The sequence below is a fragment of the Sturnira hondurensis genome, unplaced genomic scaffold (assembly GCF_014824575.4).
Source record: "Sturnira hondurensis isolate 20B ecotype Veracruz unplaced genomic scaffold, ASM1482457v3 Scaffold0022179, whole genome shotgun sequence".
NCBI classification, from domain to species: domain Eukaryota; kingdom Metazoa; phylum Chordata; class Mammalia; order Chiroptera; family Phyllostomidae; genus Sturnira; species Sturnira hondurensis.
This window is the reverse complement of record NW_028094810.1, coordinates 2,258,634-2,281,845: the sequence shown is the minus strand read 5'-3', so window position 1 is coordinate 2,281,845 and position 23,212 is coordinate 2,258,634. Positions and strand designations below refer to the sequence as shown.

General features: G+C 52.7%; 1 protein-coding gene across 3 annotated transcripts in view; it reads left to right on the top strand.

Moving 5' to 3' along the window:
- ABCA3 (ATP binding cassette subfamily A member 3) overlaps positions 1-22,112 on the top strand; it is a 50,046-nt gene extending 27,934 nt beyond the window's left edge. For all 3 annotated transcript variants that reach the window (XM_037034372.1, XM_037034371.1, XM_037034374.1), the window contains exons 14-33: positions 495-624; positions 801-955; positions 1,239-1,394; positions 1,626-1,836; positions 2,792-2,942; positions 5,138-5,236; positions 6,139-6,325; positions 7,069-7,372; positions 8,615-8,888; positions 12,635-12,839; positions 13,206-13,425; positions 13,782-13,940; positions 15,138-15,310; positions 16,368-16,496; positions 16,599-16,793; positions 18,609-18,796; positions 19,219-19,389; positions 19,669-19,859; positions 20,015-20,088; positions 20,572-22,112. In XM_037034372.1, coding sequence (XP_036890267.1) covers positions 495-624; positions 801-955; positions 1,239-1,394; positions 1,626-1,836; positions 2,792-2,942; positions 5,138-5,236; positions 6,139-6,325; positions 7,069-7,372; positions 8,615-8,888; positions 12,635-12,839; positions 13,206-13,425; positions 13,782-13,940; positions 15,138-15,310; positions 16,368-16,496; positions 16,599-16,793; positions 18,609-18,796; positions 19,219-19,389; positions 19,669-19,859; positions 20,015-20,088; positions 20,572-20,703 — 3,504 coding nt within the window. In that variant the 3' untranslated portion in view covers positions 20,704-22,112. The remainder of the gene's footprint in view (positions 1-494; positions 625-800; positions 956-1,238; positions 1,395-1,625; positions 1,837-2,791; positions 2,943-5,137; positions 5,237-6,138; positions 6,326-7,068; positions 7,373-8,614; positions 8,889-12,634; positions 12,840-13,205; positions 13,426-13,781; positions 13,941-15,137; positions 15,311-16,367; positions 16,497-16,598; positions 16,794-18,608; positions 18,797-19,218; positions 19,390-19,668; positions 19,860-20,014; positions 20,089-20,571) is intronic.
- Positions 22,113-23,212: the final 1,100 nt, after the last annotated feature.

The following is a 23,212-nucleotide window of genomic DNA, read 5'->3' as shown; positions in this document are numbered from 1 at the left end:
GGAAGGGGGACTTCGGAATACAGGTGACAAGACCTGCTGCCTTGCCGTGGCTCTCTCCAAACTGGTGACTGTCCCCTGACCAGCTCTCCCAAGCCCCGGCCGCCACTTGGACTCTGCTCCCAGGGCCCAGTGTGGAGACTCCGGGTTGAGACAGTGACACGTGCCGCTGCCCAGCCCTAACCTCTCAGCAGCTTTGCCGTGAACGCTTGCCATGCTGGTGGCACAGTGATGCCTCAGCCTCACAGGCCTGTGATGCCAGAACCAGGGATGTTGGGGACCTGCTGGGGCTGGAGGGGGCAGAGAACAACGACAGGCCACATGATCTTTAGTCAGCACTCGGTCTGAAGCTTCCCACCTCTCTACCTGCTGACTAGTGATGCTGGGCGTGGTGCCCTCTGAAACCCTCAGTGGTTATTCCAGAAGAGAGTGGGAGGGACCCGTAGAAAAAGTTCCTGAAGGCCTGAAGTCCAAGGTGGCCTCTGCCTTTCCTACAGGTGTTCAGAGTGGGGAACAAGGAGAGGGCAGCTGTCAGAGACCTGAACCTGAACCTGTATGAGGGGCAGATTACTGTCCTACTCGGCCACAATGGTGCGGGAAAGACCACCACCCTCTCCATGCTCACAGGTGAGGGGCCACATGGCCACCACGACAGGAGTGGGGTGAGTGGCAAATCCACTCACAGGCGGGTCCTCGGGGAAATCGAAGCCAAACTGCGTGGATGTGGCAAGGCCATCACACCTTGTGCTGACTGGTAGGATGTTCAGCTGAACCTAAGCCTTTGGTCTTCTCCTTGGCCGTAGGTCTTTTTCCCCCGACCAGCGGGCGGGCATATATCAATGGGTACGAAATTTCACAAGATATGGTTCAGATCCGTAGGAGCCTGGGCCTGTGCCCGCAGCACGACATCCTGTTTGACAACCTGACAGTTACAGAGCACCTGTATTTCTATGCTCAGGTGAGCTGGCAGGGGGTGGGATTCAGGGCTTGTCTTTGTCATGTTTGCTTCTTAGCCGGAGTGCTTGGGTTCCTGAGGCAGCCAGCTGAGGCCTTCGCCTCCCAGCAAACCAAAACTTGCTCCTAGGACCCCTCCCATATACCTGGAGTGGGGAAAGTGGGAGGGAAGTCAAGACTTGGAGGCCAGCACATGAAAGGATAAGACAATGCCAAGACTAAGTGGCTCACTGGATGGCCCCACTGGAAGCCCCCCCACCAGATCTCTGTGCCCCCTGCTATTTCAGCTGAAAGGCCTGTCCCACCAGAAGTGCCCTGAAGAAGTCAAACAGATGCTACACATCCTCGGTCTGGAGGACAAGCGGGACTCCCGGTGCAGGTTCCTGAGCGGGGGCATGAAGCGCAAGCTGTCCATCGGCATCGCCCTCATAGCGGGCTCCAAGGTACAGGGCACAGGGTCCAGAGGTGTTGCCCTCTAACGCCCACTTGGCTTGGGATGGCTGCTGATGCTGCAGCCATGGAAGTTGGCCCTGGGCACCCTGGACAGGCCGTCTGGTGAGGACAGTACTGCTGCTTCTCTGTGGGACTCAAGCCACACAGGGCCAATGGTGCAGCCAGCCCGGGCCAGGAATGCGCCTCTGCTGTTTTCACGAGGCTGTGCCTCTGCCCTGCAGGTGCTGATGCTGGATGAGCCCACTTCGGGCATGGACGCCATCTCCAGGAGGGCCATCTGGGACCTTCTTCAGCAGCAGAAAAGTGACCGTACCATACTGCTGACCACCCACTTCATGGACGAGGCCGACCTGCTTGGGGACCGCATTGCCATCATGGCCAAGGGGGAGCTCCAGTGCTGTGGGTCTTCACTGTTCCTCAAACAGAAATACGGTGAGTGGCCAAGGGTAGGAAGTGGGGTGAGCAGCCCAACCTCCATTCCATGTGGGGCCAGTGTCACTGATGCAGGTGCTGAAGAGAGTGCCCACTGTTAACTTTCACAAAGGGCCCTGAGATCAGGCAGGAAGGGGCCTTCCCTAGACTTCCTGTCTGCTACCTCTGGATGGAGACCCAAGGCCCCAGGCAGAGGAGATTGGAATAATGAAGAGGGAGGGGAGTGGGAGGGAAGAGTCTTCATTTGATTAGAATGACAGTCGGCCACGGCCAATGGAAGAGCAGTTGAGAACCAGGGCTGCCAAGAGCAGGGGTGCCGTGGGAGAGGCCAGGCCCGGTTGCCAGTGTTACAGCTCTCAGACCAGCAAGTGGCCTGTAACAAGGCCCAGGGCTGATGGGTCACATGTGGAATCAGGACCTCTTTGCTATGTGGGCATGGCTCCCTTTCTCAAGGGCAGCTCATGGTCCTGTATGCCAGGTCCCATCCATGTTCTGTCAGTGGGAAGGACAAGATACCATGGAAGTTGCATACCTGCCTTCTATGGCTTCCCCTGGCCAGCATACAGCCCTGTCAAGTAGATGGTGACCCAATGTAGTCACCTTCAGGCTGGTGAGGGCAAGACAGGGCAGCCTTCATCACGGGGTTCCATTACTGAGGAAGCAAGAAGAACAGGCCTTGGCACAGTACCTACCACAGCCTGTGAGCCTTGAAGTCTGAAGTGGCTTGGGTTTTACCTCCATATCATGCTCAGCACCCAAGTTTTCCAGCAGCTCTCCCCAGCTAGGGAGCAGGAGGCAAGACCCTCAGGACAGCTCCGAGGGGCTCTGAGATGCATTCATTCTGGTTCAGCTGCCCCCTGCTCTCCAGCCCCTTTCCATGAGTCTGCCATCGTCATGCATCTCCCAGGCCAGCAGTCAGGGAGACAGCCCCGTGTGGGGCTCTGCTGTGTTCCAGGTGCAGGCTACCACATGACGCTGGTGAAGGAGCCTCACTGCAACCCTGAGGGCATCTCCCGGCTGGTGCAGCACCACATCCCCAACGCCTCCCTGGAGAGCAGCGCCGGAGCAGAGCTGTCATTCATTCTTCCCAAGGAGAGCACGCACAGGTATGTGTCCCAGAGAGAAAACACAGCTACAGACCCGAGAATGGGCCTCAGTGGGCCTTAAGGGCTCCTCGCTTAGAGCCACCCACCCGGTACCTGTGAAGCCTGGCCAGTAGGCATCTCCCAGGACCTGGGCCGGTGACAGTCAGCACGTGGTGAATCTACTTGTTAAGTCTAGGATGCTTGGCCTCCCTGTGCAATGGAGCCGGGAGACACATCGCTTGCACCTGAGAAGCCGAAAGTGTCTGACTCATCAAAGGGGAACTCAGTGCATTGGTCACGCGGAGTGAGGCACACACAGTGACCCACCCAGAGTTCTCTGTGGAATTCCACAATTCTGTGGGATCGTGATGTGCACGTCTTCTTGGTCTTAGAATTGGGCCATGGACACACGCCTCATAAACACAGTAGGCTGCCAGTATGGGGAGGCGAAGAAACAAACCTGATTCACATTCTGTAACTTTGGGACGTAAATCTTAAAAGTACATTTAGTCTTCCTACAAGCCCAATTGAGTATGTATTTTGCCGTGTATAATGTGCACATTTTTACCCAAATTTTTGAGGGAAAAATAAGGATGCACATTATACATGGGTAGTACCTGAAATACCTTGTATCTGTTCTTGTGTTTTGTAATTATTTATTACATAACATTTCTTATACCATAATACATTAAAAAATAAAGGCTGAAATTTCTTCATAATACAAAAACAGTAACTACATATAAATAGGTAAGTAAATCATTGAATTTAAAAATTAAAATGAAAGATTTTTCCCATGAAAGTTTGGTCCAAAACCATGGGCGTGCATTATACACGGCAAAATACAATAATTTGGTTTTAGTAACTGTGTAGTGCTCCCCGACACAAATATACTGCACACATAAAATCTATCCTGTTATCACATGCTCATGGTTTTCAAAAAAACTGTGCTAATGAACATTCTTCTAGAAAACCCTTTGTCCAGATTTCCAGTGATCCCCTTAGAATAGATTCCCCCAAATGGGGTAAATAGGACGAAGTCACCTTCTAGGAAGATGGTGTGTCTAGGAAGATGGCTTCCTCAGCAGCGGGATAAGAGAGAGTCCATTTTACTCCATGGTTGCCAGGTCTGAGTAAATTTTTTTTAATATTTGTGTATTTGATGGATAAAAAATAGCATGTACTCACTTATTTGGCATTTTGAATTTCTTCCATTCCTGCTAGCAGCAGGCTGAACACACTCACTTCTTACTGGTCTTTACGCCTTGCTTCTTCTGGCTGTTGTGTCTTCATATCTCTTACTCATTTATCAGTCAGAGTGTAATATTACACATAGTTGACCCTTGAACAATGCAGGGGTTAGGGGCACCAACCTCCTCTGCCCCCTTGCCAACAAGGGCAAAAATCCATGTATAAATTTCAACTCCCAAAAACTTAACTAATAGCCTATTGTTTACCAAAATCCTTACTAATCATATAAACAGTCAATTAACCCATATTTTATGTTATATGTATTATATGCATATACTGTATTTATACAATAAAATAAGCTAGAGAAAAGAAAATCATAAGGTAGACAAAATACATTTATAGTACTGTATGTTGCAACTTTCCCCAACTTGTTGCCTAATTTTCTGGGATTTTTTTTTCCATGCAGATACTTTACATTGAATGGGTCTTTTCCTTTTTTTTTTTTTTAAAGATTTTATTTATTTATCTTTAGAGGGGAAGGGAAGGAGAGAGGGAGAGAAATATCAATGTGTGGTTACCTCTCGTGCATCCCCTTCTGGGAACTGGGCTGCAACCCAGGCATGTGCTCTGACTGGGAATCGAACCTCGATCCTTTGGTTCACAGGCCCGCACTCAATCCACTGAGCTACATCAGTCAGGGCTGAATGAGTCTTATTTTTTTCCTTGTGACTTCTTTTTAGAAATTTTTTCCTGCCCAGCAATCAAATGAATATTCACCAATTGCTTTTGGCTGGTTTCATGATCTCATGTAGGGGTATATTATCAAAGAATGCCTTTGCACTCGCAAGATGTTACGTGGGGAAAAGAAAGGCAGGGAACAAGGCCTGACTTTTTTTTTTTTTGAAATGGCGTTTCAAGGAGCTCATTTCCTTTGCCTCTCCCCCATACTACACGGAAGTGATTATTTAGGAATGAATTATCTGGAAGGTCACTGAGAAGGGACTCATCACTCGGGGCCTTTTTTTCAGGTTTGAAAGTCTTTTTGCTAAACTGGAGAAGAAGCAGAAGGAGCTGGGCATCGCCAGCTTTGGGGCCTCTGTCACCACCATGGAGGAGGTCTTCTTACGGTCAGTAAATGTGCTTCCTTCAGTCTAGGACTGGCAATGTGGATGGTTCCTTAAAAGTGTGATGATAAAGCAGCCCCCCTCAACTGTCATCTCTGACACCCTCTGCCAGTGGACATGTGCCTAGCAAGGAAGCAGTGCAGTGGGCCCAACTTCGAATCCTCACTCTTACTAACGCCTGCACGAACCTATGGAGGTTCCTGATATGCACAGTAGTTTAGAAAGCAGCGAGCAGCTATGCTCTGACCGTATCGTGAGTGCGTGCTCTTCTCCTCGGGGTCCCTCACAGCAGCAACAGGCTCCTCCCAGGTGTAGGCGGTAGTCCAGAGCTTGCCTTCGTCCATAATGAAGATGTGAAATTTAGCATTCAGACCCTCAGAACTGCCAGGTGAGCTCGATACAACTGAAGCTTTTATTAGAGACATTTGTGGAATGCTTATTTGGCAGATACAGTGCTAAGAACTAGAAATGGAAAAACAGAATGTGAGGTAGCTGTTTTTCCTTGAGGACCCATGGCCTAGAGCAGGCAACAGAATAAGTGAACGTAAACACAGTGTAGCTATCCTGCCCCAAGCCTCCACCTGCCCCTCTGGAAAGGCCTCATTATAAACACTGACCTGGGTCAGTCTCCCCCTGAGACTAAGACCCCCATGGGCAGGGTTCCTGTCTGTCTGTCTGTCTGTCTGTCTCTCTCTCTCGGGCTTTCCTTGGCTGTGATAGCTTGTGATCCATATGTATTGATGAATGAGCGAAAGAACAAGCCAGCCAGCGAAGCTGATAGCATTCCACTTGAATACCTCTGACAATTGCCCTCTTTCTCCCTCTGCTTCCTTTCTCTGAGGAGCAATAGCTTCCCCCTCCCTGGGGAGCCCAGTTATGACCAGGCCTTGCATGTTTTCGTGCAGGGTCGGTAAGCTGGTAGACACCAGCATGGACATCCAGGCCATCCAGCTGCCTGCCCTGCAGTACCAGCACGAGAGGCGGGCAAGTGACTGGGCAGTGGACAGCAACCTGTGTGGAACGATGGACCCCACTGACGGCATCGGTGCCCTGATCGAGGAGGAATGCACGGCCATCAAGCTCAATACCGGGGTGAGCGCTGGGGCTGGAGTTGGACAGCACAGGAGGACTGAGGGACCTCTGAGCACCATGCATTAAGGGTCCGTGAGGGCAGCTGTGGACTTCAGAGGGATCAGTGTGCCGGGAAGCGTGCAGATTACAGCTCACACTTCCATGGGTTGGCAGGAAGAACTCAAAGCATTTTTACTGAGCAATTGTAATTTCTCAATGTTCTACCATAGCCACTCAGGAATAAGAGCAAATCTTTGCTTATGATGTTAACAGTGCTCCCTTCACCAAGATCTTGGCGCATGCTGGCATTTGATGAGGTAGGGGCAGCACTGGTCCCATTTTACAGACAGAAAACAGAGCCTGGGCCAAGGTTGGTCCCATGGCCAGCATGTGGCACTCCCTGCACTTAACAAGACAGTGAAGGGCTGAGGTCGGGGAATATGGGCGGCTGAGGGGCGTTTGTCTGTCTGCAAGCACAGCTGGGGTCCTCGTACCAGCAGTAGTCAGAAGCCTGGGCAGGGGAGCTATGGGATCGCAGCCAATGTCCCGTGACAGGCCAACAGTGCCTGCCCTGCCTCCATGGCTGCTGCAAGACCCCCTGAGGCCCACGTCAGGACTTGCAGGGATGTGCACACATGTGTCCTGCATGTCACTGACCGAGCCCTGTGAGAAGCCCAGGGGCCAGGCTCACATGGGAACCATGCCTGCTGGTCAGATGCTGGCTCCTGAGTGGCAGCCGTGTCACCTTGTCCTCCCTGCTGCAGCTCACCCTCCACTGCCAGCAGTTCCTGGCCATGTTCCTGAAGAAGGCCTCGTACAGTTGGCGGGAGTGGAAGATGTTGGCAGCCCAGGTCCTGGTCCCTGTGATGTGCATCACCCTGGCCCTCCTGTCCATCAACTATTCCTCCGAGATCTTTGACGACCCCATCCTCAAGCTGACCTTGGGCGAGTATGGCCGAACTGTTGTGCCTTTCTCAGTTCCTGGGACCTCTCGTCTGGATCAACAGCTGTCTGAGCATTTGAAGGACATGCTGCAGGCTGAGGGCCAGGAGCCTCGTGAAGTGTTGGGTAAGGGGCATGCCTGGTCTCAGGACCCGAGCTGTGCGGTCTGAGCCCGCTTTTCAACCAGGGCACTGCACACATTTGGGGTGGTTAGTTCTTCACTTCCCTGTGCACTATAGGGCCCCTGCTCTCCCACCCCCACCCCATCATGACAACGAAAAATGCCTCCAGAGGAAATTATAGCACTGAGTGAGAAGAAGACACGGAAAAGCATCCCTAGGGCTAAACTCTGACCAAGTGGTCATTTCCTGAAGTTTTGTATTTAGAACCACTCATATGACATATGGAACTTCTGTGATCTTTATATTGCCTTTTCTTTGTTTACTAGGCTGGTCACAGTAGGCATTAACGTGACACGGTGTTTCCCTCTGTCACCCTAGAACCAAGACTATCTCGCATCCCCCACTGCGGCAGTCAGACGCTGCCCTGGTTTCAGAGCTGGCATCACGCCACTTGCGTGGACTGTGTTCACAGGTTTTCTCCTTTCATTGCTCCCCTCCCACTCCGCTTCCTGGGCAGCTACTCTGAGGTTCAGCATACTGAATGGTCGCAAAACTTGGCAGGAATCGAGTTCCTCTTTAGCGGAATGTATAGGTAGCCTAGAATGGCCTGGCATGGCGATGGGTACTGCGCTGGGGTGGAGCTCCCTCAGTCTAGGTTCCCTGCTCAGCTCTGCCAGTGATTGTGACCTCGAATAGTCCTATGAAATACTGGTGAGTGCCCCTCTTTGTCGCCCCAAGTGGCCTCCAGCCTGGTCCAAAGACTGTGAGGCTTTCATGGTGCACCGTGGGTCTGGGAGATTCAGGACGCTGTCCAGACGCCCTGAGCCAAGTGCATCTGAAAGGTTAAATTCCAGCTCCTTCATCGAGTGCGGGGCCTGTCGTTTCTGACCACCTCACTACATGGTTTTATGACACTGCATTTAAAGACATCTGACCTTTTTCTTTAGGTAATGACAAAAGGCCTGTATGCCATTGTAAATATCAATACTAAGGGTCACTGATGTGTCCCTGTCCCCTCACTGACCCTTGGGTCCTGCGATGTGGGTGTCGTCACTGTACCCATTTTACAGCTGAGTAAGAGGCAAGGCCAGAGCAGTGAGCCTGAGTGCAGGGTGGGACGGCCCATGGACAGTGTCTGTGTGTGTGCTGTGTTCTTCCCATGGCTCCTCCAGTCCTTCAGAGCTCCCCAGAGTGTGGGCCGTGGGGGTCAGTCATCCACCCTGCTGACTCTGCCATTGCTCCCCAGGTGACCTGGAGGAGTTCCTGATTTTCAGGGCCTCAGTGGAGGGGGGAGGCTTTAACGAGAGGTGCCTGGTGGCAGCGTCCTTCAGAGATGTCGGTGAGCAGACAGTTGTCACCGCCTTATTCAACAACCAGGCATACCACTCCCCGGCCACGGCGCTGGCCATTGTGGACAACCTTCTCTTCAAGCTCCTGTGTGGCCCGAGGGCCTCCATCACAGTCTCCAACTACCCCCAGCCCCGGAGCTCGCTGCAGGCCGCCAAGGACCAGTTCAATGAGTACGTGCACTGCCCTGCCGTCCGGTCCCCTGAGGACTCCGTCCTCACCCAATCAGGCAGGCCCTGCCCTCTCCTGTCAGGGCCATTCATCAGAAGTAACCGCCTCAACACAGCTGGGGGCTGCCCAGAGCCATGAAGGTGGAGAAAGCATAATTTCTGCCCTCAGGAAGCTTCCGGTTCTTGGCTGAGGAATCCTCACCTCACACTTTTCTCAGCCTTCATACTCATCCCTTTCTTAGATAGCGGGTAAGCTGGTGAGACTCCATCCCATACACACTGAGGTCCCTGCAGGGAGCTCCTGAAGATTAGAGGATGGCTATGCCCTCTTCCCAAATCTGCACCCAGCTCCAGCTAGCTACTGTGCGCAGGGAATCCCAGCACAGGCTCGTTCTCAGGGCAGTGCCCGGCTGTGTGTGCAAGTGAGGACGGTGGAATGCGGAAAGATCAAGGGTTCTAGCCCTTTGACAGCCTTGCATCAGGGTGACCAGGAGCTCTCTCCTTAGGACTTGTCATGCCATCATGTGTGCAGGACCCTCCCTCATCCCTGCCAGAGAGCCCCCCAAACTCTGGGGCCATCCAGAGAAAGCGAAGAAAATCAATTAATTTCAGAGTGATCACTCCAGGGCAACTAATTAATGGGGGAGGGGTTCATCTCCATCTATCCCACATTCCAGACTGTGCTCTGAACCTTACTCTGTCCTCTCCCTCGGCACCCCCATTTCTACCCCCAAAGAAGAGACACAGTGGCAGTCATTGCTCTCCTTGGTATACCAGAAACAGACAAACACAAAGATGAATACCCGTAAGGGAGCCCATGGCAGGGCTTTGAAATGATATACAAAGTGCTGGGGAGGGGCTTCCCCTTGACTGAGACATTGCAGACAGACAGGCTTATTGGAGGGGCCTTCAAACCCGGGCAGGGTTGTCAGCAGCTATGGGCAAGAGCTGTGCCGGGGACATCAAGAGGTGGCAGCTGCCTCCTGGTGGGCCCCAGACTGGGACACCCAGAGGTCAGGCTGAGCAGGTTCAAGAGTGGACCAGGCAGCAGGGATTTTTGTTTTAACAGCTTAGCAGACATAATTCAGCTACCATACAATACCCCTGTTTGTAGTATATAATTGTATGACTGTTAGCATATTCACAGAATCATGGAGCCATCATTACCATATAATTTTTAAGGTAATTAACGTATAACATTGTATTAGTTTCAGGTCTACAACATTGTGATTTGATGGGTGTATTAGGAAATTAATTCCACAATAAGTGTGGTTAACATCTGTCACCATTTGTAGTTACAATTTTTTTATTATGATAAGAGCTTTTAATATTTCTTAGAATCTTTACAATGCACAATAGAGCCCTGGCCGGGTTGCTCAGTCCGTTGAAGCATCATCCCATGCACCAAAGGGGTGCAGGTTCAGTCCCTGGTCGGGGCATGTGCAGAAGGCAACCAATGGATGTTTCTTTCCCCCTCTCCCTTCCTCTCTCTTTAAAATCAATAAAAGTATATCCTCAGCTGAGGGTTCAAAAATATAGCAACAAATAGCCCTGGCTAGTGTGGCTCAGTGGCTTGAGCACCACCTGTGAACCAAAGTGTTACCAGTTCGATTCCCAGTCAGGGCGCATGCCTGGGTTGCGGGCCAGGTCCCCTGTATGTGGCACACAAGAGGCAACCACACAATGGTGTTTCACCCCCTCTTTCTCCAAAAATAAATAAGTAAAATCTTTAAAAATATATATAGCAGGAAATACATATACCACAGTATTATTAACTGTGGTCACCATGCAGTACATTACATCTTCATAACTTCCAAATTTTGTAACTGGAAATTTGTACCTATTGACCCCCTTCCCCCATTTTGCCCATGCCTCACCTCTGGCAACCACCAATCTGTTCTTTGTATCTATGAGTTCTGTTCATTTTTTAAAAAGACTTTATTTATTTAATTTTTTAGAGAGAGGGGAGGGAGAGAAACATTGATTGGTTGCCTCTCACACATCCCCGACTAGGGACCTGGCCCACAACCTAGGCACGTGCCCTCTCTGGGAATCAAGCCAGCGACCCTTTGGTTTGCAGGATGATGCCCAATCTGCTGAGCCACACTAGCCAGTGCTAATGTTTTTTAAACATGAGAATCCTCATGTAAGTGAGATCATAGGGTATCTGTCGTTCTCCATCTGACTTATTTCACTTAGCATAATCCCTCAAGGTCTGTTCTTGTTGTCACAAATGGCAAGATTTTTTTTGTTATGGCCGAATAATATTCTGATATGTATATTACATTTTCTTTACCCATTGCCCCGTTGTTGGATACTTGGTTGTCTCCATGCCTTGGCTGTTGTAAATAATGCCGCTGCGAACATGGGGATTCAGGCCTCTTTTTGAATGAGTGCTTTTGTTTCTTTCATATAAATACTCAGGAGTTGCTGGATCATATGGCAGTTCTTTTCTTTCTTTTTAATCATCACCTGAAGATATGTTTATTGATTTTAGAGAGTAAGGGGGAGAGAGAGAAGCATCGATGTGAGAGAGAAACATCAATTAGTTGCCTCCTGTACACTCCCCCAACCAGGGACCGAATCCCGCACCCTAGGTATGTGCCCTGACACGGGATTGAACCTGCAACCTCTTTGTATATGGGACAGTGCTCCAACCAACTGAGCCACCTGGCCAGGGCGCTAGTTCTGTTTTTAATTTTTTAATGAAACTTCACACTGTTTTGCACAGTAGCTGCACTAATTTACATTTCCATCAACATTTCCCCCTTCCATTAAAGGGGACAGTGCACAAATGTCCCCTTTAATGCACGCTCTCACCAACAGTTATTTTTTGTCTTTTCCATAATGGGCATTCTAATGAGAGGGAGGTGATATCTCATTGTGGCTTTGATTTGCATTTCCCTGATGATCAGGGATGCTGAGCATCTTTTCATATATCCGTTAGACTATAATATAATTTTATTGAATGTTTTGTCGCCCCACAAAGATGCCCTGTGACCACTGGCAGTCTCTCCCCGTCCCTCCCTCCTCCGTCTCCCAGCAGCCCCCGGGCTCTTTTCTGCCCTCATGGACCGCCTCTTCTGCACACCTCATATAAACAGAGTCGTATAATGCGTGGTCTTTCACGACCAGCTTCGTTCACTTTCAGGGTTCATCCATGTGGTAGCAGGTGTCAGTACTACATTCCCTTTTTGGGTCAATTAATACCCAGTTGTCCCAGTATTACTTATTGGAATGGTCAGGAGGTTTTTAAGCAACAGAACAATGCTGTCAAAGCCAGTTTGTAGAAGATACTGCTGGCAACCGAATGCAGAATGCACTTGGCGGGGGTGGTGGTGGGGAATCTGTATCACTGCTGCAGTGACACTGGCACCCAAAGAGGGCGGTCTGACAAAGGCAGAGCAGAGAGAGCCAGGCAGAGGATTCTCAGATGTGGGAGAGGCAGAGTGAAACCTGAGTGTCTGTGGGGAGTGGGTGGCACCGGGGACAGATTGAAGGCAACTGGGAGAGTGGCACTGCCATCATTGGGGACAGGAAATCCAGAGGAAGAGCTATTCTTGGGGGGAGGATTTTCCTGGTGCCGAGAGGCCCCCCTCCAGCTCTGGCATTCTCTCTTAACCCCCTTTAGTGGCCGGGCCACTGCCTCGCATGCTTTGAACGGTAGTGACCAAGGACCCAATCCCCCAGCTGCCCAGATGCTCCATGTTCTATTCCTGACCTTCCCTGTCTCCCCCAACCTCCCACAGGGGCCGGAAGGGATTTGACATCGCCCTCAACTTGCTCTTCGCCATGGCATTCTTGGCCAGCACATTTTCCATCCTGGCGGTCAGTGAGAGGGCTGTCCAGGCCAAGCATGTCCAGTTTGTGAGCGGAGTCCATATGGCCACTTTCTGGCTCTCAGCTCTGCTGTGGGACCTTCTCTCCTTTCTCATCCCCACTCTGCTGCTGCTGGTGAGGGCTGCAGCTGGTGCTGGGACCCCCCCTCCCCCGCACGTCCTAGGACCCCTGCACAGACCAAAACCAGCCTGAGTTTCCCACTGGTAGCTCAGCCCTGATTCCAGGACAGTTGGGAATGCCAGGCAGCCCTCTTCATTGGTCTTCATGCCCCCAACTTCCAGCCCCCTTTAGCAGCCAGGGGCCTGGAGCCAGGTACCCTGGTGACAACTCTGTCAGTAAGAGGGAAAAGGGGGAACCTCATTAGGGAAGATCCCAGGGTTGAAAGCCACCATGGGAGCTAACTTGGCTTGTGGGGCTGATTGGCCGAGCTCCTGCGTTGCTCTGCATATCAAGCCGCCCACTCACTCCGTGCTGCTGCAGGTGGTGTTCAAAGCCTTTGATGTGCATGCCTTCACACGGGATGGCCACGTGGCTGACATGCTGCTGCTGCTCATGCTCTATGGCTGGGCCATCATACCCCTCATGTATCTGATGACCTTCTTTTTCTCGGGGGCGGCCACTGCCTACACGAGGCTCACCATATTCAACGTCCTGTCGGGCATCGCCACCTTCCTCATGGTTACCATCATGCGCATCCCAGGTGGGACCCTGGAGACCACCCCCTACTCCCCACATCCTGGGCACCCATGGAGCTCTCCGCACCAGTGTGGAGGTGTGGGAGGGTGGGGGTGTGATACCAGTGCAGACACAGGCCAGATCATGCTCTTGCACTCCCTCCCTCTTGTATTTTCAGCAGAGCTGCTGGGGCCACCCCCTGGGAGGTGGTGTCCCAGGAAGGCCTGGGCCTCATCTGTGGTGGATGCCCAGCTGGACACCCTGGCCTCCACACACTATGTAGGGAATATCGGGAACCTTCTTTCCCTCATTGGATCTGTCCTTGAGGGCAGCTGTGGTGTGTCCTCCCTGTACTCACTGGCCTGTGCCTTCTTCCCACAGCGGTAAAATTAGAAGAACTTTCTAGAACCCTGGACCACATATTTCTAGTGCTGCCCAACCATTGCCTGGGGATGGCAGTCAGCAGCTTCTATGAGAACTACGAGACCAGGAGGTACTGCACCTCCTCCGAGGTGGCCGCCCACTACTGCAAAAAATACAGTGAGTGACAGGCTCCTACCCGGCAGCCTATTTTATTGACTCTCTCCCCAGGGCCAACCAGGGCATCCCCAGGAGACTTGTTCATGCGAAAGGGCTCCTCTGGAGAGGCTCGGGGCCTTGGTGTGGCAAGGCGGGTCCCTGGTCCCAGAACTGAGATACCCCAGGTATAAGCATGCAAACGGTCTTCAGAAGTTATGTGCTCACTATCCCTCCCCCAGAATGATGTGTGCTTCCGCCTCCCCACCTGGCCGACCCTCTAGTCTCTACAAGATCAGCCTAGGTGTCCCCTCTCCCAAGGGAACTCTCCCACCCCAGCCCAACCATCACCTGGGCTGGCCACCCCTCACTGCTTCTACAGCACTCAGACGTGCAGGGCAGCCCCCTGCCTCCTTGATCAGCTCCCACCTGATCCCTCCCATTCCCACCACCCTTCCAGCTTTCACTGGCTCCTGGTGGTTCTTTGGTTCACGAAGCAGCATCACTCCAGTCTCCACCTCTGTCTTTACGTGGTCTTCTCCATGTGGCTTTGTATCTCAAACCTGCCCCTCCTTCCTTTTGTAAAAACATTTGTCATTGGATTTCAGGCTCCCCCTAAATCCAGGATCTTAACCTTAAGACACTTAGCTAATTACATCTGGAAAAACCCTATTTCTAAGTAAGATCATTCACAGGTTTGGGGAGCTGAGACATGACGTCTGTCTGGGAGCCAGAGTCCATCCCACCACACACCCTTTCTGTGCTTGGAACGGTCTTTTGCAGGCAGCCTAGTGGTCACGTTGGCAGAGCCCTGTGCAGCCCCCTGGCAGGCCCAGCTTTTGCTCTGTTCCTGCCACTTACTTCATTGGACTGACTGGTGGGGAGGGAGGCCTTACCTCTCTTTGTGTCCCAGTGCAGTCCCCAAGTGACGAAGTGAATGTGTGTGTGAGTGAGTGAGGACATGACTCGGTAACTTATCATAGTCATCCCTTGCAAGGTGAGACTTTGCAGGATATAGGAAGTGTCTGGGACCCTTGTGTGGCAGTGATGACCGTGGGAGGTGCCCTCGGAAAATAAATGAGCTCTGAACTTTCACAGCCTCCATGTAGAGGGCTGGGGTGCAGAAGCTGAGTGGGCCTAGAGAGGGACTCGGGCTGGCTCCCTGGACGAGGAGGGGCGGTAGGGGACACAGGTGCAGCAGCTTCTCCCTTGCCCACACAGACATCCAGTACCAGGAGAACTTCTATGCATGGAGTGCGCCAGGGGTCGGCAGGTTCGTGACCTCCTTAGCTGCCTCAGGGTTTGCCTACCTCACCCTGCTCTTCCTCATTGAGACAGACCTGCTGTGGAGGCTGAAGACCTGCATCTGTGCCTTCTGGAGGAGGCGGCAGCTGGTGAGTGGCTCCTGCATTCTGTACTGGGCAGGTCTCCCACTAAAGCCAGGCTTCCTCAGGTCAGCACACAGGGAGGGCTTAGCACCCAGCTATGGCCAGAGTGTATGTGCAGCACAGGACTCGCAGCCTGGGAGGGGGTTGTAGTCCTCCTGGGGCCTTGCGGTGCTTGGTCTCAGCAGAGGCAGTGCTGCCCGGCATCGTCGTGTTTGTCACGTACATCCCATTCCACAAACAAAAACTGCTGAGACCAGTCCTGGCTTCTGTGACTCAGTGGACTGAGTGCCGGCATGTGAACCCAAAAGTCACCAGTTGATTCCCAGTCAGGGCACAGGGCTGGTTTGCGGGCCAGGTCCCCAGTGGGGGGCGCGAGAGAGGCAGCCACAAGTTGATGTTTCTCTCCCTCTCTTTCTCCCTCCCTTCCCCTCTCTCTGAAAATAATATTTCAAAAATTAATATTTCAAAAATGAAATATTTCAAAAATTAAAAAACCCTGCTGAGACCACATTGGATGTACAGATTAACCCAGGGCAAATTGTCTTCTCTAAAATAGTAAGACTTCTCTAAGAACAGGAGTTTCTACCCACATATTAAAATCTCACATCCCCTTAAGAAGTACAAATTGGTAGTTACGGAATAGTAACAGGGATGTAAAGTACAGCATAGAACATCTGTGCATGACCCATGGACATGAACAAGGGTGTGGGGACTGCCTGAGGGAGTAGGGGTGTGGAGTGGATGGGGCGAAGGGGGAAAAACTGGGACAACTGTAATAGCATAAACAATAAAATGTAATTAAAATCTCATATCCCTCAGTGGAGTTTCTTGATTTTCTCCATGAGCCTTGCGCTATCCTGGTTCCTCAGACAATTTGTGTCTGTTTGGTGCTAATTTCAATCCTTATGGCGCCCCCTCCCCCAGCGCTCCCTGTGAAAGGCCTGAGCCAGCACACGTGGGCTAGACTGGGTGAGCTGTCTTGGAGACCTCAGCCCCTTCTTCCAGAGTAAAGGACCCCTTGGACTGGAGCTCACCCTTTTTGGGCTTTTTCTGGAACAATTAGATGGAAATTTACACCCGGCCGTCAGCACTTCCTGAGGACCAGGACGTGGCAGACGAGAGGAACCGAATCCTGGCCCCCAGCCTGGACTCCCCACTGGACACACCTCTGGTCATCAAGGAGCTCTGCAAGGTAAGGCTCCACTCCACGGGTCCCAGGTCTGCCCCCAACGCCTGGTTGCTCAGAGACTGGCTCCCCGACTCCCCACTGTGATTCTTCCCTGGAACCTTGCAGGTGTATGAGCAGCGGGCACCTCTCTTTGCCGTGGACAAGATCTCCCTTGCAGTCCAAAAAGGGGAATGCTTCGGGCTACTGGGTTTCAATGGAGCCGGGAAAACGACCACTTTCAAAATGCTGACCGGGGAGGAGACCATCACTTCTGGGGATGCCTTTGTCGGGGGCTACAGCATCAGCTCAGACATCGGGAAGGTGGGTGCTGCCAGGAAGGAGAGAAGAGGGGGCGCCCTGAAGGCAGGGGTGCAGCTCATCTCTGAATCGGGAAGTAGACAGCAGGATGAGGCAGTAACCTTGGGCAGAGCTAAGCCAGCGATGGGGAGGAGAGAAAGGACAGGTTATAAGGACTCCCTTGGCGGGAAGGGCCCAGGCCTGGCCGGAGGGCTGAGACTGGGCCCCTCCCAGAGAAGCCCTTTCTCCGGACCCCGTGCGGTGTGGCGCTCACAGCACGCTGCTCTGCTCAGAAGAAAAGGCTCTCTCCAGTCTGTGCATGGATGTGCACGAATGACCTCTGGCTGTTCAGACCAGCCATCCCACCAAGCACCAAAAGCCAGATAAAACATCAATGACAAACCATGTTGGTAAAGACACTGAAGAGCACACAGACAGTGCGGAACTCAGGCTGAAATCTGTGAGTCCTGAGAGACACAAAAGGCCACTGTGTTCTAGGTAATGGGTGTGGCTTTAGGGGCCTTGCTAAGTGAAGAGGGCGGAAACAAAGGTCTAGGGCCCCCATGGTAGAGGTATAATAGGAGACTTTCCCCACATGGGGTTGAACCCCAAAGGCTGCCCCCTCAGGGTAAGGATGAGCCAGGCCAGCCTCCTGCTGCCATACCCCTGGAGGTTGCCTGCACGGTTCCCTGTGTGCTGAGCAGAGCAGGAAAAGGAGTGAAGAAGAGCCTGTGCCGGGAATGACCTCGTCTCCGGAACTGGCAGCAGGGGCCCGACCACAGCACAGAACCTCTCTGGAGGGAAGGCCTCCATCCCGGGCCTGGAAGAACACCCTGAATGGTGCCGCAGGCCCCTGAGCAGTGCATGCCTGAGCAAACAAACAGGGTGGTCCCTGCACCTGGAACCCACAGGCCTGAGGCCCTGCAGGGGAAACAAGCCCACGACCACCTGGCATTCACCATCACCAGACCCAGACTATAAAACAGCTGTGTTTACCGCGTGGACCGAAGTAAACGAGACTGAAAATATATGTAGGGAAAGGACGATTATATCTATGATTTAGAAAATGGAGGGAAGGATGAGAAATCCTAACTACATTTAATCTGGGTTGCAGGAGGAAAGGTCAGACATGAGGGAAAGATAATCACTGACAAGGTACTAGCTAAGAATTTTCCCAGATCAAGTGAACACAAATGCTGGAAGTCTAAGAACCCCACGGAGGGTAAGGAAAAGAAACCCCATCTTTGGAACCCATAGACTTTTTAGGCTCACCTGTCCCTAGCCAGCTGCTGAAAGTAAGGGGAGATGACAGTGGCCCCACAGCGCCCTGGCTCTGATGGTGTGGCTGTCCAACCAGCGGATGTCTGATGGCGCGGTGCCCTGGCTGTCTGACGGTGTGCCCCATCCCGAAAGTGTTGCCACTAAGCCTCTCTGTCACTGAAGGGAGGAGAAAGAAAAGTCCTAGCACACACTAGGTCTTTGTTAAACGTCTGATGAACAAATGAGCGGATGACACACCAGAAGATATTTGCATGTAGTGGTCGCTTTGTATAATCAATATATTCTTATACCAACCTGCCCCCACACTGCCCAGAGTGGACAAGGCTCTGGCCCATCTCTGACCCCTCATTATGGGGCAGTGTGGCAGGGTGGCCAGCCTCCCTGAACTGGCCACCCACCTCCTGTGTCCCCACTGACGTGCTACTTAGCAAGCTTCAGCTGCAGCCAGCGCCGGGGCCTGTGCACTGGCTGATGGGCCACCCTGGACAGATGGGCTGAGAGAAACCCAGAGGAGCCTCCCTCTTACCTGTTACTTCCCTGGTTGTGTTCCAACCCCAGGTGCGACAGCGGATTGGCTACTGCCCCCAGTTTGATGCCCTGCTGGACCACATGACGGGCAGGGAAACGCTGGTCATGTACGCCCGGCTTCGAGGCATCCCCGAGCGCCATATCAGTGCCTGTGTGGAGAACACGCTCCGGGGCCTGCTTCTGGAGCCACATGCCAACAAGCTTGTCAGGACTTACAGGTGCACCTGTGCCTCGGCCCCTCCCCCACCCGGTGACTTGACTCACGGGTCTTCCCAAGATGGAATCAGGGTCTCCCTTACCATAGACAACCACACAGGTTGGGAGCCAGAGCTCCCAGTTGAGAGGGGCTGACTCGTCAGTTCCTACCTCCTAGAGGTAAGGCCAAACCTCGGGTGATGTCAGGAACCCCCCTTAGGTGCAGACAAATGGCGTTACTGCCCCATGTGGAGGCAGGGACTGACCCCGTGGGTCCTGCAGGCTCTGGGGCCTCCAGCTCTCTGAGGTGGAGGGTTCCAGGCACACCTCCTCATTCTTCTTCACCTGGGGTGCTCTACAGTCACTGGGCCCTGTCATCTGTTGGGACCTGGGTATGTCATGCTAATAATCAGCTTTGCCCCGTCCTGCCCCTTCTCTGCCCCAGTGGTGGCAACAAGCGGAAGCTAAGCACTGGCATTGCCCTGCTTGGAGAGCCTACGGTCATCTTCCTGGATGAACCATCGACAGGCATGGACCCTGTGGCCCGGCGCCTGCTCTGGGACACTGTGGCGAGGGCACGTGAATCTGGCAAGGCCATTGTCATCACCTCTCATAGGTAGAGCCAGCGTCTTTTGAGGTCAATAGATGAGCCTGGATGGGGATGGTGGAAGGGATGGGCTGAGAGGGGCTCGGTGGAGACAGACCTGATATCAGCTGGTACAGAATCTATGAGGAGAATCCCCAGGCTGTAGCACATGGGCCATATTCTGTTCATGGGAATCAGGAACAGTCCGATTTGGGCGTTGACACCTTATCACCTGCACATGGAAGGTGGTGGGTGACAGCATACCCCAGCCCTCCAGCCCTGTGTTAGGCCTGCACCCTCTCTCCCCAGCATGGAGGAATGTGAGGCCTTGTGCACCCGGCTGGCCATCATGGTGCAGGGTCAGTTCAAGTGCCTGGGCAGCCCACAGCACCTCAAGAGCAAGTTTGGCAGCGGCTACTCCCTGCGGGCCAAGGTCAGGAGTGACGGGCAGCAGGAGGTGCTGCAGGAATTCAAGGCATTTGTGGACCTCACCTTCCCAGGTGTGTGACACCTCACACAGGGCATCTGAGCCTTGCCCCTACCCAGTCCCACATTCCTGACCCCTATGAAGAGGACTGCAGTTCTGTGGGCCCAGGCTGTCCTCCCCTGCCCTTCAGCCCGGTTCTCACAAGGACATGGTCTCTCCTTTGTTCAGGCAGCATCCTGGAAGATGAGCACCAAGGGATGGTCCATTACCACCTGCCTGGTGATGACCTTAGTTGGGCCAAGGTGAGCACGGGCCCCACAGGGCCTCAGCTGGGGTTGAAGAAGTCCCCTCCAGTGATCACTCCTTCTGTGATGATTCCAGGCTCTTCCCAAGGAGGAATCATTTGTAGTTTATGTTCTAACACTGGCCCTAATACCTACTAGGTTTGAGGGTTTTATACCTGAAATACCTGAGTTGGAAAAGAATTGTTGCAAAGGAGGAAACTGGCTCAGAGAGGGAGCGCAGCTTGACTAAGGTCATACTCTGAGTTAAGAGTCAGGAGGAAGCCCAGTCCCCTGCATGCTCACAGAGCACAACCCCTCTCCTCCCTCTGAGATGTCAGCTCACCCTGTAAGGCCAGCTCCCTGTGTGTACCCGAGGGACTGGGCTGGTCAGGGGTAGGGGCATTGGGGCTATACCACCCCTTTGATACACCCAGAGGACTCCCAGCCAGCCAAGAAGCTGCGCCCTGGTCTTGATAACAGCAGCTTGTCTGCTTCCCAAAGGTCTTTGGTATCCTGGAGAAGGCCAAGGAGAAGTATGGAGTAGACGACTACTCTGTGAGCCAGATCTCGCTGGAGCAAGTCTTCCTGAGCTTTGCCCACCTGCAGCCACCTGCCGAGGATGAGGGGCCGTGAGGAGCCTGGCAGAGGTGGGATGCGTGGGAGCACAGGTGGACGTCCTCTTCCTCCGAGTTCATCTTATCCCACACCTTTATTTCTAATCACTGTTTTCTATGATGGATATGAAATTCAAGGCACAATGTGGACTGTGGGTATTGGTGCCTTCACGTCAGGAATCAGCATGTGAACATCTGTGTAAGGCGGTTGCCGAACCCCACTCCGAGAGCACAAGATCCCGGCCAAGAGTGGGTCCAGCAGTTTGTTTAGGCAAGCTGCAGGGCCTTTGGGGAGAGCTGTCCAGGAAGAAGCCACTGCTGACCCAAGAAGTGACTTTCCCTACAAGCTTATGAGGAGAGTACTCAGTGACCTCTTTGTGTTGGCACATGGCATGGAGCTTCTCTGGGCGAGGAATGGGAAGCTGGCAGGACATCTGGCGGCAGGGCCCACCAGGCTGCCCAGAATGGACAGAAAGGTCACCTGTTGCCATCCATGAGGGAGATGCCAGCTGTGATTAGGCACTGAAGTCTTGGCTTCCAATATAGTCAGGGGCACCCTGAGCGTCCATGTTCCTCAGAGTGTGGACACTGTGCCAGGCAGAGCTGACCCGTCGCCCGGTGCCATCCCACCAGCATCTTCCAGAGTCAGCCAGTGCGGGGAGGGAAAGCAGTCCTCCATTCCTGACTCTGGCCTCTGACAAGCCACCAGCCAGGAGGCCAGATGGGGACTGAGCGGCCATCTGTGGAAGATGCACTGAACACATGGTGACCCAGTGTACCGAAAATACAGGCTAGAAGGGAACGTGACCACGGTCTGTAAGTCACACACCAGTTGGGGTCCCGAGCCCAGTGACTGCCCCCCAGCCCCAACACAAGGCTTCTGTGTCAAGTTTCAGAAAAACAAAAGCAAGAGCTCGTTTTTTCTAGTATGTAGCAAACTTACAGAACTCACTGTCATGAGGTGCAAGAATCAGCCCAAAACACAAGTGCAAAATCAGGTTATGTGAACAGCCAAGAGATACTTGTCTACAATGAGGAGGGAGAGGTGTAGGGTTAGTGTAGGAGGGTGAAGACCTGCGTGGGGAGGGCCACTCATGGGCTTTAAAGCCATTTTCCAGAAGATTCATCTTCAGCATCAGCTCCCTTTTTATTTATGTACTATTTATTTCTTAGTTTTCTAAATTTCCATGATTTGAATCTCTGTGCCTTTTACATTCCCTTAGAATTTATAGTTTTAGAAAAGACTTGCTTTCATCACTTTGGTTCACTTGGGTCAGTTTCAAATTTGCATTTTTGTCAGTTTCTCAAAGTTTATAAACACTGCAAATAGTTGCCAGTAGCTCTTTTATTCCCTTTAAAATTCTTCAAACTAGCATCATTTAGTTCCATGTTACACAAAATAAACTTAGGGATGGTTGTGGTCCTAAATGTTGCCCGACAGAGAACACCTTCCTAGAGATGGGCCTGGGGTTTGCTGCCAGGCTCTCTGGTCCCTGCGCTGCGATGGGGCATTGGGTTGTGGCAGGAGGGCAGAGGCCGGCACCACCACCTGGCAGTGTGGCCATGCTTGACAGCCCTACTGCAGGGCTTCCTGGGCTGTTTTTAAGCCCTCATGTTAGAAATTTGTCATTTTTCTCTTTCGCTGCCACAGAAAAAGAGTGTGAGGAAATGTGTTTTAGGACTGAAGCAACAGCGTACCTGAGGTACACATATGAAATCAGATTGCATCAGTACAGGGAGAGGTGGGCTTGTTGATGGGAGGTGAGGTGGAGATTAGCGTGAAGGAGACTGGCGGGATGAAAGTGGGGGCTGTCATGCGCAGAGGTCCTTCTCAGGAAGAAGACCGGGCTGCTGTGGAGAGGATGACGCAGGCTCGGCCCACGCTGCAGCAGTGGGAAGCAGGAGGAGAGGGGCACAGCACGGTAGAGGAGAGCCCAGGAGACCATGTCAGTGAGAGGAGCTCAGGTTTGCACCCAAGCGTGGAGCTCAGGCAACTGCAGGAGGGACATTTAGAAGGGACCGCAGGAGCAGCAGAAGGGGGCACTGCTGTTAGAGTTCAGTGTGTCCCCAAATCATCTGCAAGGCTGCTGAAAACCCAGCATGAAGCCGACTGTCCTAGAGAAGCAGGAGTGGGATCTGAAAAACCATATGCACATCCTGCCTTAGCTGGTTTGAGCTGTGGCTGCCCTGAGCCCAGTGGAGGGGTGTGGAAAGGGGCTGTGGACCGTGACCACCACCCCCACCCAGCCTAAGAATCAGCCTGTGTCATACAGCCCCCCACTCCTACCTCATTCTCCTCTAGACCTTCAGGCCCAGGTGGTCCCTAGGGAAGCTGATTTCAAACAACTGTCACATCTGACAGGCGCAGCCCTCCCTGGGGAGTCCACTCTTGCCCTGCCCCCAGCAGCAGTTAGGAGACCGAGGAGACAAGGTCGTGCCTGCCCTGCCCTGCATGGCCTGGTCAAGGGCTCCCCAGGGGCTGACACTCTGTCAGGGCTGAGAGCAAGGCCTAGGAAAGTCCTGCCCAG